General features: G+C 37.4%; 1 protein-coding gene across 4 annotated transcripts in view; it reads left to right on the top strand.

Moving 5' to 3' along the window:
- Nucleotides 1–15,009, top strand: part of LOC106875803 (phospholipid-transporting ATPase ABCA3) — a 114,102-nt gene that overhangs the window by 73,380 nt on the left and 25,713 nt on the right. For all 4 annotated transcript variants that reach the window (XM_052968181.2, XM_089352934.1, XM_089352932.1 and 1 more), the window contains exons 7-10: nucleotides 7,024–7,205; nucleotides 10,648–10,785; nucleotides 12,761–12,884; nucleotides 13,211–13,365. In XM_052968181.2, coding sequence (XP_052824141.1) covers nucleotides 7,024–7,205; nucleotides 10,648–10,785; nucleotides 12,761–12,884; nucleotides 13,211–13,365 — 599 coding nt within the window. The remainder of the gene's footprint in view (nucleotides 1–7,023; nucleotides 7,206–10,647; nucleotides 10,786–12,760; nucleotides 12,885–13,210; nucleotides 13,366–15,009) is intronic.

The following is a 15,009-nucleotide window of genomic DNA, read 5'->3' as shown; positions in this document are numbered from 1 at the left end:
GTTTTGTTCTATATTTTTTTCCTTTTTCTCAGTGGGGTGATGAATTTCCTTATTTAAATGTGTTAGCAATGGTTAAGTTTGGGTTTGTATTTTTGAATGAAAAAGGTTTCCTTATTTAATCTAATCTGTGTTGGTGTTCTAATGGCACATTGATAGAAAGGAAAGATTATAAATTGTGGTAGCATTTGTTTTGTGCATTTCTCAATATGTTCACTAAAAGGTATCATTTGGTATTCTGGGCATGCAATCTGCTGTTGATGCAGAGTGCATCTGCGTCTGAGTGATAATCCTGTGGACCCTATGTAGTTCTCGTGGCAGTCCAAGCATCTTATTACATAAATAAGGTTTTCTGAGGCACAAGTAAAGTTAGATTTAACTTTGAATTTGTGTCCCTCTTTGAAGAGGAATTCTGAACCTTCTAGAATGTTTGGGCATGTTGCACAATTTGGTCGACCACATTTTTTTACTTTCGCATCTGTTATTTTGGAAAATAATTTTGCCTTTGTGAGGATCTTTTTCAGTGATTTTGGTTGTTTGTGGCTTTTAATGATTTTGTGTGTGTGTAAAATTTCCTTTAATTTGGGGTCCTTATGTAGCATTGGTATGTTTTGGGTGATGATGGTGAAGGCTTCTTTGTTTCTGGGGTTGTATGTGGATATGTATGGCAGTATTTTCGGGGAAGGTGTGTTGCTGTGTTTAACTTTTCTTAAGTTTTCTATGTTAATTTGTGATGCACGTCTGATTCCATCCTCTATGAGTTGAACTGGGTAGTGTCTGTCAATTAGTGTATTTTTGAGTTCTTGTAGTCTGTAGTCTCTAGTATTTTGTTCTGACACTATTGTGCATATCCTTCTTGCAAGGTTGAAGGGGATGTTTGTCTTGGTGTGTCTTGGGTGGCATGAATCAAATAGTAGATATTGTTTGGCGTCTGTGGTTTTGTAAAATATGTCCGTTTCTATTTTTAGGTTTACTTTTTTAATTAGTATATCCAAGAATGGGAGCTCCTTTTGGTTGTACTCCATTGTGAACTGTATGTTTGGGTTGACACTGTTCAATAGACTTTTGAATTTCAAGAGTTCATCTGTGTTTTCATTCCAGAGTATGAAACAGTCGTCCAGGAACCTTTTCCAATTTTCTTTTATGTATTGGGAAAGGGTGTTTCCAAAGGTGGATAAAGATTCCTGGTATATTATTATTTCCAAGTAACCCATTGTTAGGTTCGCAATGACTGGAGCTGCCCTAGTGCCCATAGCAATTCCGGATTTTTGTCGGTAGAAAGTATTGTCAAACATGAAGTGGTTGTTTCGTAAGATGAATTCAACCGATTTAGTAATGAATTCTTTACTGATCCTGTTTGGGATTTCTTTCGGGAATTGATCCAGCCAGAATTGAATTGCCTCAAGTCCATAATTATGAGGTATACTGGTGTATAAATTAATCACGTCAAATGAGACTATGATTGTTTCTTCCTTGACTTTCTTTGGGAGGTGATTTAGCATATCCAAGTCATCTCTGATATAGCTATTGATGTGTTTAAGGAAGGGTTTTAGGAGGATGTCCATAAATAGACTTAGTCTGTGTGTTTCACAGGCTGGGCCAGCTATGATGGGTCGCAGTTTTAGATCCCCCGGGTTTGGTGTATGTATGTATGTCTTTGGTGATTTTTTTGATGGTCTCATTTATGATCTGGCTTTTGTGTATTTTTGGCAGACCATAGAAAAGGCTAGGCTTGCATTTGAAGTTTGTTAGAAAATCAATCTCCTTGGTTGTCAGTTCATTTCCATGTGTTTTAATTAGTGAGGACAGGGTTTTCATTATTTTTTGTGGGGTGTAGTTTGTGACTTTTTCATAGTGTTGATTGTCATCCAGCATGGAGATTACTAGGTTTCTATAGTATAATGTGTCCATTATTACAACTGCATTTCCTTTATCTGCTTCCTTAATCGTAATATCTTCATCATTTTGGAGTTCTATTAGTTCCTTCCATTGTGTAGTGTTAAAGTTTGAGTTAACTGTCTGTTTATGCATGGTGTGGTAAGGGAAGTTCTCGATGTGGTTGAAGAATTCATCTAGATTTTTATTTCTACCTTTGTGTGGGATGTGCTCACTTTTGTTTTTGACTAGTGAGTCATCTTCAGTGTTGTGATTGGTAAATGCTTCTGTGAGTCTTAATTTTCTACAGAATTCTGTTATACTGTCCTTCACTTCATTTTGGTTGGCTCTGCGTGGAGTTGGGGTGAATTTTAGCCCTTTTGAGAGGATGTCTATTTTTATGCTTGAAAGAGGTTTGGTTGAGAGATTGATTATCTTCGGTTTTTCCTGATTACTAGATTCCAGCCTGTGTCCTGGTGTCTCTGGTCTGGGGCTAAAAAATGTTGTTTGTAATTTTGTTTGCATGAGCTGTCTGTGAGGTTATATGGGATTGGTTCGGGGGAATGGTAGTATTGTTGCCTTAGATTGTTATATGTGTGTGGGTGTCTATGGGTGTTTTGGTTAATGATGTGTGTAACTCTAGTATGTGGGATGTTTCTTGATCTGGTGTTATTTTGTGTTGTTCTTGAGTTCGGTGGGGGGCCAGTAATTTTGGGTCATAGGGTAGTAGTGACTAGCATGTGGTGTGTTTCTTATCCTAGTGTTATTTTGGGTTGTTATGGGGTGGTTATGCCTGGTATTGGGACGTTGTTGGTGTGTTCTGTTCCTGGTGTATGGGTGATCTTTAGGTTTGGTGCAATCTATTTCATAAATGCATTGTCTGTAAGCTTGTTCCCTGTTTAGTTTTGGGTGGTTCAAAAGTGGTGGTTGTAAGTGATTTCTATTTATGGTGTATGGAGGGTAATGAGGAGGGTTGTTGTTGATTAAGTGGTTGAAATTATATAATCAGATGAATAATAACAGACGATGGATAATTGTCGACTCATAACAGCTGTTTTTTATACATATTTTTAATTGACGAATGAGAACATTATTTCATTGTAAAAAAACTGTCATCATCAGATGAAACATAATTTCAAAAACAAAAGAATATCCCAAGGATGTGACTGAAATCTGATGAGGCTTACCATGAAATGAAAGAACGACCAGCAAAATTGGCCATTGTCTAGCTGGCTCCTTTTTCACCCACGTTGCTGACCATACATATCATACTACACCCTTTCACAATCTAAATTCCTAATTTAACTCCATGCCTTAATGATCACAGTATACATTACTAGCCATACCAGCACAGTCTTCTTTTTTGTATGCTACATTTGATATCTCATACACCCAGTTTTTCTCTCAAATTACATACACTCTGTCATATATGCATACTCTATAGATATATATACAGGGATTAGCATTGAGTTGCTTCTCCAACATACTGAAAATTTAGAAATAGCAGTCAAAGAACTACTGATTCTAAACTACAAATTTTTCTCTAAACGGATGAGAAAAATTTGTAGTTTAGAATCAGTAGTTCTTTGACTGCTATTTCTAAATTTTCAGTATGTTGGAGAAGCAACTCAATGCTAATCCCTGTATATTTATGATGATAAATGGTTTTATCGATAAAGGTTTTTTCATACTGAACTACTTGGCAAAATTGTTAATTGTTAATTCTATTATTAATTGACGATTCCCTGCCCTTATTCTTGTATACTCTATAGATATATATACATATACATATCAGTTGAAGGCAGTGAGCTGGCAGGAACTTTAGCACACTGGGTGAAATACGTAGCAGGATTTTGTTTGTCTTTACGTTCTGAATTCAAATTCTGCCAAGGTTGACTTTGCCTTTCATCCTTTTGAGGTCGATAAATTAAGTACCATTTGCATACTGGGGTCGATCTAATTGACTGGGCCCCCTCCTCCAAAATTTTGGGCTTTGTGCCTAGAGTAGAAAAAATATATATATATATAGACGTAGGAGTGGCTGTGTGGTAAGTAGCTTGCTTACAAACCACATGGTTCCGGGTTCAGTCCCACTGCGTGGCACCTTGGGCAAGTGTCTTCTACTATAGCCTCGGGCCGACCAAAGCCTTGTGAGTGGATTTGGTAGACGGAAACTGAAAGAAGCCCGTCGTATATATGTATATATATATGTGTATGTGTGTATATGTTGTGTATCTGTGTTTGTCGCCCCCAACATCGCTTGACAACCGATGCTGGTGTGCTTAGGTCTCCGTAACTTAGCGGTTCGGCAAAAAGAGACCGATAGAATAAGTACTAGGCTTACAAAGAATAAGTCCTGGGGTCGATTTGATTCGACTAAAGGCGGTGCTCCAGCATGGCCGCAGTCAAATGACTGAAACAAGTAAAAGAATAAAAGAATATATATATATATATATATATATATATATATATATATACATCTCAATAATATAAATTAAGAACAAACATTGAATTCGGGTTAATGAACTTTATATATCCATGCTTCTACACTTCATTACGTATAAATGATGCCATGGCTTTCAAATGTCAAAAACAACAAACACCAGGTAAAAATCATATACAAAAAAATATAAAATACACAGGACCTGCTCAGAAAACGAATATAAAAATCGACTAAAAATTATCTAAAAAAGAATATTACAGTAAGTTAATTAACTAAAAATCTAAAGAGAAAAGTATATAAAATAAAATTATATCCAACTATGAAAATTATATAAAAAAATGTAAATGTCAATATGGTTGTAGTCCATGATAATAGCAGGAGCATGATATGAATTGAATCGGGTAACTAAACCACATCTTCGTGAATCATCCCAAGAGGTAATTTAACATCCAACATCTATTGCCATTTCGGGAGTTCATTGCCATTGCCTCTGTGCATGCTATGCGCATCTTAGGCAATGACCCTCTTGTCAGGATGAACTGAGTTGCAAAGGTTTTTCCATGCTGGAGTTTACCTTTCCAGTTGTCTTTAATATTATTCATGCAAGCCTTCTTTGCTTTTTGTTTGATGTTTTTTGCAGGTTTGTCACTATTTAGATCTCTTTGGTCTTTCTGATTGTTAATTTCTAAATCAGGAGAATCAATGATAGGTCTGTCAGTATTTGGGTGTCTGGTCATTCTTATTGTTAACTTGTAGACCAAAAGACTTTTTAAATTTCTGACTAAGCTTCATGACTGAAGCTTGCTTGGAATCTTCATGCTTCAATGTAGTTTGTAAGAGCACATCACTTGTTGTATTAAGGCACGTTTCAAAGCCCATTATTGCTGATTCGAAGGATTGTTTGAAATGTATCAGGCCTCTTCCACCTATTCTTCTTGGGAGATAATCCTGTCTACATCTGATTTTGGATAGTTAATCTGGTACCTTGTAAAAATTTTACGGATCTTTCCATCCATATTCTGCATGTCAGTGAGACTCCACTTATTATTACCTCTGCTTTAACGAAAGCGGAGGTATTGTTTGCAGTTGTGTTTGTTTGTTTGTTTGTCCGTGGACAAGATATATCAAGAACCGGTGGATGGATTCAGATAAAACTTTGGCCTCACGACTGGCACAAACTGATTACATTTTGGGATCAATTGGGTACTGGACAAGGATTCTGAATTATTTTTCCAGTTTTTTTTTGCCAGTACTATGTGACTGGCCCTCGTGCCGGTGGCATGTAAAAGCACCCACTACACTCTCGGAGTGGTTGGTGTTAGGAAGGGCATCCAGCTGTAGAAACTCTGCCAGATCAAATTGGAGCCTGGTGCAGCCTTCTGGCTTGCCAGTCCTCAGTCAAATCGTCCAACCCATGCTAGCATGGAAAGCGGACGTTAAACGATGATGATGATTATTATTATTATTATTATTATTAAAGCAGTGAGCTGACAGAATCATTAGCACATCAGCAAAATGTTTAGTAGCATTTCATTCATCTTTACTTTCTGAGTTCAAATTCCACCGAGGTCAACTTTGCCTTGCATCCTATCGGGGTCGATAAAATAAGTACCAGTTGAGTAGTGGAGTTGATTTAATCAACTTATCCCCCTCTCCCAAATTCCAGGCCTCGAACCTATAGCAGAAAGGATTATTATTATTATTATTATTATTATTATTATTACTAGCAAAACTTGTAAATATTTCATGGAATTAATGCTAAACCTATTGGGTTATTTCTGAAAACTTTATCCCAAATGCCTGAAAGTGTAGCCTGTGTTGTGTCTGTATGGAAAGATAGTTGCTCATCTGATGCTCATTGAAGAACGAAAGAAACTGGAATATGATGATTACTTAATATAAACATTTTATTTACTTTATGCACAATTTTATCGACTTAATACACAGCAGTCATAAAATAAATATTTACTCTTATTTTTCCATTTTCCCTATAAACAACTGTAAATAAGTGTAAGTGCCATGTAAGTAAGTGAAAATATTTCATGGAACTGCACTTATGCACATGCATTAAGTGATAAGTGATATGAAAAGCTTAGTTCAATTGAAAAGAAAATACACTTTTCACTATCCACTCACCACTGCCACCTCTACCACCACCTCTATCTCCACTACCACCATCTCCCTCACCACCATCTCTCTCCCTCTCCCTTTTCCCCTCTCCCCCTTCTCTCCCTACCTTTCTTTGACCTCACCATCAGAACGTCACCACTCTGCTAAAATTATATTTTTAACTCTCCTCCTCAAAATTCAACTAACTTTCTAAACCACATAATAAATATTATGTTTCCCCTACCTCACATCATAGATACTTCTCTCTCTCTCTCTCTTTTTCTCCTGCTTTCTGTCTCACTCTTCTCCTTATCTTCTTTTTCTCTCTCCTTTTTCTTTCTCCTCTCTTTCCCTTCAACTAATCCACACGAAAGTGTTACAGCTATATTCCCTCTACCTCACGTTATGGACGCTTCTCTCTCCCTCTTTTTTCTCTCCTTTTCTCTCTCCATCTTTTTCCCTAGTCATGTGAAAGTGTTACTGATGGGCTAAGTAATGCAGTGACTAGCAGAATTATTATAAGATTATTTGAAGTGACATGCTGACGCTAATAAAACTAATGAACCATTATTAACAGTTGTTTTTATTTTCATTTTTAGGAATTGGTATACAGTGGAGTAACCTGGCCCATGGTTCTTCTGTTGATGATGACTTTGCATTTCTTCATGTTATTCTGATGTTACTTTTAGATTCTGTCATTTATGGTATTTTGACTTGGTACATTGAGGCAGTATTTCCAGGACAATATGGTGTACCACAGAAATGGTACTTCCCTTTCATGGTATATTGCTCACTTTCTATTATTTATTCTTTCATTCTTTTACTTGCTTCAGTCATTTGACTGCAGCCATGCTGGAGCATCATCTTTAGTCGAACAAATCGACCCCAGGATTTATTCTTTGTAAGCCTAGTACTTATTTTATTGGTCTCTTTTGCTGAACCACCAGTGATGGTGATGTAAACACACCAACATTGTTCGTTTAAGCGATGGTGGGGGGACAAACACAGACACATATAACAAACACACACATATATACATAAACATATATATAGCAATAAGAAAATGGAGGGGAATATGTGGTACTCATCAACTTGCAGACACTGTACTATATCAATTTACTTGTTTATTTTTCAACCAAGAGAACAATAAAAACAATATATAAACACATATGACACACTGTCATATCAGCAATTAAAAATTAAAAATGACATCTAGGGACCGAAGAAGGGACAAAGTCTTACAGCTGTTTTGACGTAGGGGTGACATGCCTCATTCTATCTATATAACTCCAGTAAGCTGGAGTAATTATATATATATGACGGGCTTTTTTCAGTTTCTGTTTACCAAATCCACTCACAAGGCTTTGGCCGGCCCAAGACTATAGTAGAAGACACTTGCCCAAGGTGCCATGCAGTGGGACTGATCCCAGAACCATGTGGTTGGGAAGCAAGCTTCTTACCACACAGCCACTCCTGCACCTATATTTATCTGTTAACTTTAAATAATTCTCTTGTTCCATTTTGATAATTCATTATCATCATTGTTTAATGTCCACTTCCCATGGGTTGGACAATTTGACAGGAGCTGCCTAGCCACAGAGATGTCCAGACTCCAGTTGTCTGTTTTGGCATGGTTTCTATGATTGGCTGGCCTTTGTATCGCCAACCACTTCACGCAGTGTGTTGGGTGCTTTTTATGTGACATCAGCACAGGTTTTTATACATGGAACTGGCATGTGTGTTTTATGTGTGGAATCTGCATGAGTGCACTCATATGTGGTACTGGCACAAGTGCTTTATACATGGTGTCACATAAAGTCCACAGAACAGGGACCTCTCAGCCGACAGAGGGATGTGCCTATATTTATAGATGTCTATGCAAACTGAAAAGTGACAAGCTGGCAGAATTGTTAGCACATTGGACAAAATGCTTAGTGGCATTTCTTCTGACTCTTTACATTCGGAATTCAAATCCTGAGATCAGCTTTGCCTTTCATTCCCTTGGAGTCATTTAAATAAAGTACCAGTCAAGTATTGGTGATGGTGGTGGTGGTGGTGAGGAGGGGGGGTCAATCTAATCAACTTATCTGCTCCAAGCAAAATTGTTGGCCTTGAATCCTGACTGGTGCCTTGTTCAGGAGGAATGCTGTTATTTTGGTCACTTATACGCCATGGAAACTGAGCAACCAGCCTTGAGTCCTAGGGTTAAAACAGAATATCTTGAAAATTGAAAGAGATACTGTTAAATTCTATTAATGACTGAACTAAAGTATATCTTAAAACTACCTTTTATATTAACAGAAACCTGTTATTTTCATGATTTAGCTGCCCAGTTAGATAAATTATATGCATTCAATTTTTTAAAGTATAATTTGCATCTAGAAATTTTATTTTGTATCAAATGCTATAAACTTGCATTAAATCTATCTGAAAACAGGTTAAAACACATGACAATGCAAAGTTAATTATTTTTAATAACAAGATGAATTCATACTACTAGTATCATATGTACTTAGATAGGTTTGGGCCACATTGGCCCAGGCCATAACTAACTTAATAAAATAGCACCACCTGGAAAAGACATTTAGTAATGTAAGACTAATTTACAGTAAATTTTCAAAATAATGTTGTAACTTCTAATGGTCCTTTCTTCAATAGGCACAAGTCCTGAAATTTTGGGGAGGGGAATAGTCAATTACATTAGCCTCAGTACTCAACTGGTACTTATTGACCCCGAAAGGATGAGAGACAAAGTTGACCTCGGCAAAATTTGAACTCTGAATGTAGGGATGGATGAAATACCACTAAATATTTTACCTGGCATGCTAGCGATTCTGTCAGCTCATAAGGGTTTCAAAGACATAATTGTCTGGCGAGTGATTTATTCAGAGACTGTGTTGAAACTAAAACAGTTAGAGAATGGAAGACACATATGAGACATTAAAAAACACGCGACTGTTGACTTCGGTTAAATGCTTATTCTTTAGTGTCAAAATTTTCCACTGTGCCAATTGCTACTGGTCAATGATGTGATCCCATTTCATGTAGTTTCTGGTGAGGTTGTTGATTAGCATATATAGGTTTGAGGGTTATAAATTTTTATATAATGATAATAATGAACTTATTGTGTATAGTGCTCAGGTGTACCACAACTCACCAGAAAAAGTTACCAAAAGTACATGAACATTACATAGAATAATGCACAGGAAGTGAACAGTGAATGAGTTGTGGTGGTGGTGGTGGGGGGCGAATTTCAGGAAGTATGGAAGTTTTGAAGGATGTAGTGTCCTGACAGCTTACAACTGATGCAGGTAGTTTATTCCATGCTTCAGCAATTCTGAACATGGAAAAAATGTTTCGAAAAGCAGATATTTGTGTGGTTGCATGCTTCTGAACAGTTTCCAGCTGATATGCTGAGCAAGGTAGGGGTTCCAGACTGGTGATGCAAACTCTAAATATGGACGTGCTATAACCATATACAGCTTTAAACAGATTGCAGGAGAGCAGCTGACAAATGTCTTGTTGAATGATGTTAAGACTCCTTCAGCCTTCTTAACAATTTTAGGGATGTGATTTGTCCAATGCAAATTGCTATTGACAATAATGCCCAGGTCACATTCTCTAGTAGACTTCTTAAGATCGGTGTTGTAAAGGTAGTATGTAAAAGCTAGGTTTTTCCTCCCAAAATACGTGGTGGTACACTTGTCCACAGCCAGCTTGAGTTGCCAGTCAGTAATCTGTTGCTGCATTGTACCCAGGTCTGGTTGCAAGAAAGGTCTATATATAGGTTGAAAAAGCTTTTATTATTTAGAAAATTGTTTTGGTAGTCAGTGGTATTATATATTTGGTAAACACAAAGGAGTTGACACCATGGTAGTTACAGCAGAAAATAGAGACTACAAACACTAGCTAAGTAGTTAAAGAGTATTGGTGAAGGTTAACGTATAAGGTTACCAGGTAGCATGCTAGTGCAGAAATAAATTTTTAGATAATGAAATATGGAACATATCAACTGTTTTTAATTCTTGCATAGAAGGAACTCTTCTATTGATCCTGGGGAAAGTATTTTATAGATTCACACTTTCTTTTCTTGTGATCCAAAATTTTTATGTGTAACAAAAATGTTACATTTCTTGTGAATAACTCCCCCTGCCTCCTTATCTAGAAGATACCTTTTGAAATGCTAAGTGAAAAGAATGTAAAAGTTTTCTTTTTTTCTTCAGATGTCTTACTGGTGTGGAACTACTCAAACTAAGTGCAAAAGTGGTGCTCTGGGTCCTGCACATGAGGAACTACAGCAATATTTTGAGGCTGAACCAAACAACTTAAAACCTGGAATTCAGATAAAGAATTTGTATAAGGTTTGTTTATTTGTGGTTTCATACTATTCCAATGCAAAATACGATATTGTTTGGCACTTAAACTTGCATGATGGTGGAGGATAGCTCTTCTACTAATTTGTTCAGTTGCAATTCTTTATAACTTGTAGGCCTGACGCATGGAGATATTTTCTTCCTAAGATGGGCTGTTTGATAAATACCCAACTCTGGAAAGAGTGGAATGTACCATTGCAATCTAGCAGAACACTTGTGAATTTTTTACAGGGCTACTATTGTGATATGTAATTAGAGTTAAGTAAATGTTTTGGCCTAGATCACAGACACAGCACCAGCAAAGGGATGGAAACAGTTGATTGGTTGTTTCTGTTGCTGATTAGCTTTAAGTCAATCCTAATCAAGTAGGTTTATGATTAAAAGGCATTCAACCACTAAGATCTTGCCTTTTTAAGGGTATGTAGAATTACATCTAATATGTACTTTCTTCATTTAAGATGTCAAGGAGTGATTTGAGAGTGATTTGGCTGCTTTTCCTTGTAGGCTGAGGAGCTATGCAGAGGCTCTTTTACTGACTTTATTAGCTCCTTTAAAATCTGTTTTATACATAGTTACTCCTATTTTCAAACCATCTTGTTATTTTTGTATTTAGTAGTAGTAGTAGTAGTAGTAGCAGCAGCAGCAGCAGCAGCAGCAGCAGCAGCAGTATTGTTTCTAGAAACTCACCATCTTTAAAATTTCTGCAGTATTGACATAAATAGCAAAGTGGAATGGTGGCAGAAAGGGTAATAGATCAGACCAAAATGCCTTACAATATTTAGTTTTCTTCTGCATTCTGGCATCAAATCACGATTAAGGTGACTTTGCCTTTCATTTCTTCTGAACAAATAAAGTAAGTACTAGTTTTCTACTGGTGTTTTGATTCAAGCCAACATAGCCCATCACCTCTAGATATTTGTGACTATGTAACACATTTAAAGTTATTGTTTTGTATGGTGTCCCTTACATCTCCATATTTACATTTGAAATTCATTTGATGTGTACCTTGCTAGTTTTATAGATTGCGTGGTGGCACCTGTACCAGTAGATCACTAAGAGCACCATCTGAGCATGATCGTTGCCAGAGCACCAGCTGTCTGGCTTCTGTGCTGAGGGCACATAAATAGCACCATTTGAGCGTGATCGTTACCAACGTTGCCCTCCTGGCACTTGTGCCAGTGACATGTGAAAAGACATTTGAGCGAGTTCGTTGCCAGTACCGCTGGACTGGCTCCTGTGCAGGTGGCACATAAAATACACCATTTCAAGTGTGGCCGTTGCCAGTACTTCCTGACTGGCCTTCGTGCTGGTGGCACGTAAAAGCACCCACTACACTCTCGGAGTGGTTGGTGTTAGGAAGGGCATCCAGCTGTAGAAACTCTGCCAAATCAGATTGGAGCCTGGTGTAGCCATCTGGTTCACCAGTCCTCAGTCAAATCGTCCAACCCATGCTAGCATGGAAGGCAGACGTTAAACGATGATGATGATGATGATGATTTGTATTCACATCATTGAAATCTCAAAGCCCCAAGATAATGCATGATTAATTCAAAACAATGTCAATAATTAAGCATTACACTTGATGAATTAATCAGAATGATAAAGGGTAAACATGGATGCTTTGTTAGAACACCAAATACTCCATTGTTAGCCTTGACAGATCCTCTCATACAGGTGCTTGGTGCATAAAAGGATACAAATCATAGCAAACAAAATTCATCTCAGCTCCCATGACAGACGAATTTCATCTGCTGTGATCTGTGGGTGTGCTTTTATGCACTAGGTCCCTATGTGAGAGGATCTCGCAATGCTAATAATGGAGTATTCAGTGTTCTAACAAAGCATCCATGTCAATGTGGATATAAAGATTACCTTTTGGTATTAATACTGTTTCTGTCTCTAATAATTAGTTTAACGAATGTTTAATTTGTACTTTTATTCATTCTTGCCTGTTTTCTTCTAGGAATTTAATGGTGGGAAAAAAGTTGCTGTTGATGATTTGAATCTGAATATGTATGAAGGCCAAATTACTGCACTACTTGGACATAACGGGGCTGGAAAGACAACAACTTTATCCATGATTACTGGTGAGTTGACGACTAAAATTATTGCTTTGCTTTGTTTGCTTATAGGAATGTGTTGCCTCAGGACAGCTCCAATGAAGAAGACCTATTTATATAGTGAATAAGGCAATTAGATGAATCTCTAAAATATTTTCTGAATTTACATTTTGGTTAAAGTTTTTCTGTAATAGTAACTGAGAAAACTACAAGAAAGAATCTCTCATCATTTACCACTACCACCACCACCACCACCACCACCACCACCACCACTGTTACCACAGCCGCCGCCACCACCACCACCAAAAAAAAAAAATTTTTTTTTAATGTTTCTTATCATTAATTTCCCACAGGTCTGATTCCACCCTCAAGCGGAACTGCTATTGTGAATGGCTATGACATTCGTACTGACATGAAAAGTGTACGATCCAGTTTAGGTATATGTCCACAACATGACATCTTATTTGAAATGTTAACAGTAAAAGAACATTTACAATTCTTTGCACAGGTAAAGATTATTTATTACTTTTTTACACACACACACACACATGCTTCCGAGGAACCCAACGGATCCCTAACCCCAGCCTCAGCTGTGAACTGGGAACCTAATGGATGACCAGTTGTAGCACTTACACAGTGTACCTATACATTTAGATCATTCATCATCATCATCATCGTTTAACGTCCGCTTTCCATGCTAGCATGGGTTGGACGATTTGACTGAGGACTGGTGAAACCAGATGGCTACGCCAGGCTCCAATCTGATTTGGCAGAGTTTCAGTGAACTAAATCCCTCATATTCTGATATATATATATACATATATATATATATGTATGTGTGTCTGTGTGTGTGTGTGTAGGTGCAGAAGTGTGGTAAGTAGCCTCGGGCCAACCAAAGCCTTGTGAGTGGATTTGGTAAACGGAAACTGAAAGAAGCCTGTCATATATATGTGTGTATATGTTTGTGTGTCTGTGTTTGTCACCCCTACCATCGCTTGACAACCAATGTTGATGTCTTTACATCCCCATAACTTAGTGGTTTGGCAAAAGAAACTGATAGAATAAGTACTAGGCTTACAAAGAATAAATCCTAGGGACAATTTGTTTGACTAATAGGCAGTGCGCCAGTATGGCCGCAATCAAATGACTGAAACAAATAGAAGAAAAAAAAAATTTATATGATCAATAATACCTAGAAGAAGAAGGTACTTGTTTTCCACTTGCAAACATAAATGGAGCTTTGGCCTGGAGGAACTGATGTCATCAGATGGCATCCAACAATCATTGGGTGTTTCTGTTCCAACCCTGAACCATCACACCCTCCTGTCAGGTCAGCAAAAGTGGTCAAATCACTGCTTTATCATCTCCTCCTGGCTTCCACCTCAACTCCTCTCTCCTGTTCCATAACCAGCAAGAAGCTCTTTCTGCTGTCTCTCCCATCTTGCACATGGCCACCCTTTGCTCTCTTCCTCTCATCCAGTGGTCATAAGCATTCTCCATACCAACTGGGCAAGGAATCCCCTACAGCCAGCCTTGACTAGGAAAGCCATTTCTTCTTGCAATCCTGCAGAAGGCTCTTGTACTTGACACTTCAATTTGTAGGCCTCAACACAATCTTCTTCCCATAGGACTGTAAGCTCGATCAAAATTATTTTCCATTGATAAGTTATTGTATAATATCCTGTCAATGTCATTGTATTGTATGCATGCAAAGACAACTCTTAATGACCCAGTCTTAGCTGTCAAGTAAGTCACATTGACAAGGGTTTCGTTAACGTTCAGTACTTCTCACCTTAAGTTTTCCTCTGATCAAAAATTACAATAGTCTATCATTTTCATACAAGGTGAGTTGTCTCTTAGTTGCTTAACTCCATAAAAACTGGTATAAGCTTTAATAAACCCATATACTGAGTGAGAGACTCTTTCCAGATACTTGAAATGTACTCAGCAATTTGCTGGGGAAGTTTTCATTGAAATTATATTCAACCAATCATTCTTCTTTATCCTTCACAACTGTTCTCCTTTGATAAATATCTGAGACTCTATTTCTATTCGGTAAATACCAAGAATATTGTAAATAAATTGTGAACTGTTTGTTTTATTTATACTTGTTGAATTTTGCTCCGAGTTTTTTTTAAAATTTTTTTATATA

This window comes from Octopus bimaculoides, chromosome 5, assembly GCF_046866305.1.
Source record: "Octopus bimaculoides isolate indiv1 chromosome 5, ASM4686630v1, whole genome shotgun sequence".
NCBI classification, from domain to species: Eukaryota; Metazoa; Mollusca; class Cephalopoda; order Octopoda; family Octopodidae; genus Octopus; species Octopus bimaculoides.
The sequence above is the reverse complement of the archived record's forward strand: the minus strand, read 5'-3'. Positions and strand labels throughout refer to the sequence as shown.